This window comes from Amphimedon queenslandica, unplaced genomic scaffold, assembly GCF_000090795.2.
Source record: "Amphimedon queenslandica unplaced genomic scaffold, v1.1 AMPQUscaffold_7747_Cont20304, whole genome shotgun sequence".
In the NCBI taxonomy this organism is placed as follows: Eukaryota; Metazoa; Porifera; class Demospongiae; order Haplosclerida; family Niphatidae; genus Amphimedon; species Amphimedon queenslandica.
Window position 1 is genome coordinate 1 of NW_003551971.1, and position 2,204 is coordinate 2,204.

General features: G+C 36.6%; 1 protein-coding gene across 1 annotated transcript; it reads left to right on the forward strand.

The window, feature by feature from the left end:
• Nucleotides 1–351: 351 nt before the first annotated feature.
• LOC100632689 (phosphatidylcholine translocator ABCB4-like) lies at nt 352–2,199 on the forward strand (the record flags this gene model as incomplete). Its single annotated transcript, XM_003391623.2, has 7 exons — nt 352–612; nt 758–919; nt 1,233–1,436; nt 1,516–1,616; nt 1,666–1,784; nt 1,884–2,077; nt 2,185–2,199. Coding segments are annotated over 7 exons (1,056 nt in total), but the record flags the coding sequence as incomplete, so codon positions are not given.
• Nucleotides 2,200–2,204: the final 5 nt, after the last annotated feature.

The window sequence follows — 2,204 nt, forward strand, 5'->3', positions numbered from 1 at the left end:
ATTATATGCTACACCAAAAGAGAAAAGTTATTGGAGTTGCAGACTTTTAAAACTATTTGCTGCTACATTTACATGTATACTGATACTTATTGTTGCTTGTTTGTATGTTTGGTTGTAGGTATAGTAATAATCTTATACAAGTAGTATTGATTAGTAATTTTGTTAATTCTGACTTCTGTCCAGATTTTGAAAAATTTGTAAACTTCAAACAAAAATAACCTTTAAATATCAAATTATTACAATGATCATGAGTCATAGCCTAGTATATGACTAAAATTGGGTTTATTCAGTTCATTACTGTTTCTCTTTATTTAAAATTTTTGTCTCTCTCCCCCTTGCTCTTTCTCTTAGAAAGAAGAAGAAGATGGTGTCATACCAGAAGTCTCGTTGCTACGCATTATTAAAGCTAATTCCAAAGAATGGTGGCTCATTGCTCTTGGTCTTTTAGGTTCAGTGATCCTTGGATTCATATACCCGGTCTTTGCTCTCATTTTTGGTGAAATACTCGACATTTTTGCCCGCCCTCCTTCTGAAATACTGTCTGGGCTCCACCCATGGGCGGGGCTATTCCTTGGAATTGGAGTAGTCGTTGGACTTGGAGCATTTATAAGAGTAAGACTAAAAACTATTTGTGATTCTTTTGTGCTATTATTTTTTTAAATTACTAATAATTTAGCATCCTAATAACAATGCCTTTACATGTACATGTACATGTATTTACTTTTATTATTTTATTATTATTATTTTTTTCTCTTAGTCTCTTTGTTTGGGTATTGCCGGTGAGAACCTCACCGCTCGCCTGAGGACCTGGTCTTTCCGTACTTTCCTCCGCCAGGACATGTCATGGTTTGATAAAGAAGAGAACTCAGCCGGAGCACTGACTACAAAACTATCAACAGATGCATCTCTAGTTCAAGGAGTAAGCCATGAATCATACTATAGAGTATTCACAATTTCACATGTTGCAGTACAATATCAATAATGAATAGTACAATCTATGTGATGTGAATACATGTATTAAAGCTGGTTTCTGACCCAAAAAGTTATAATGCACATGCAAGTATCATAGTATGTAATACAATGATAATAATCATTTTGTGAGTACATATGATCAGAATTTGTGAAAATGAAAATTTTAAGCAAATGAAGATAAATGATACCTTCTCTATTCTGTTGGACCCTCTCCTAGTATCTGATATAAAGTAGAAGGCTATGTATTCTTCCCCCCCTAGGCAACTGGTTCAAGATTAGGTACACTTGTAGAGATAAGTGTGGCCATGTTACTTTCTCTTATCATATCATTCGTCTACTCCTGGATGCTTACCCTGGTACTGGCTGGATTCATACCTGTCTTCATGCTGGCTGGGTTCCTCCAATTCAGAGCCAATGCTGAGTCCATTAAATCAAGCACTGACTCTAGTACTGTAGCTGGAAAGGTAAGAATAAAGGACTGGCAACTTAACTTTTTTTTATTTTTTGAAAATGGCATAAATGGATAATATTGTTTTTTTTTAGATTGTGATAGAGTCACTGGTGAACATTAGGACAGTCACCTCACTCGGTATTCAATCGAATTTCTTTCAATCTTACACTAACGAAATTAGAGGACCTTACAAGTAAGCCACGCCTATTCGACCCCTCCCACTTATGCTTCCTCTCTGACAGACGAGCTCTAATAAAGTCCCCAGTGCTTGGAGCTGCTTATGGCTTCTCCCAGGGTGTGCTGTATCTGGGGTACGTGGTCACTTTTGGATTTGGAGCTTATCAAGTAACAAGACAACCAGGTTAGACCAGCACTATGTGTATTGATTCATGTTAACGCTGATTCTAACATTGATATTGACTTGATTTTAATCTGATTTTAATTTCATGTCACTCTACAGGTGATATTGCTCATAGCACATTCAGTAATATCTTTGTTGTCTTTACTGCTGTCATCTTTGGAGCTCTTGGTGCAGGGCAGGCCTCTTCCTTTGCTCCTGACTACGCTAAAGCTAAGCAATCAGCTAACAGGATATTTGCACTGTTAGACAGAGAACCAGCAATTGATGGATACTCTGAAGATGGACTCAAACCAGTTAGCATACATATGTATTTATGATCTTATACATGTAGTTTATAATGTGCAATAGCTGCAAGGTGTACTGTAAGCATGAATCTATTCTTTTACCATTTTTTCCATAGGGTGATTTGTCTACCAAGGT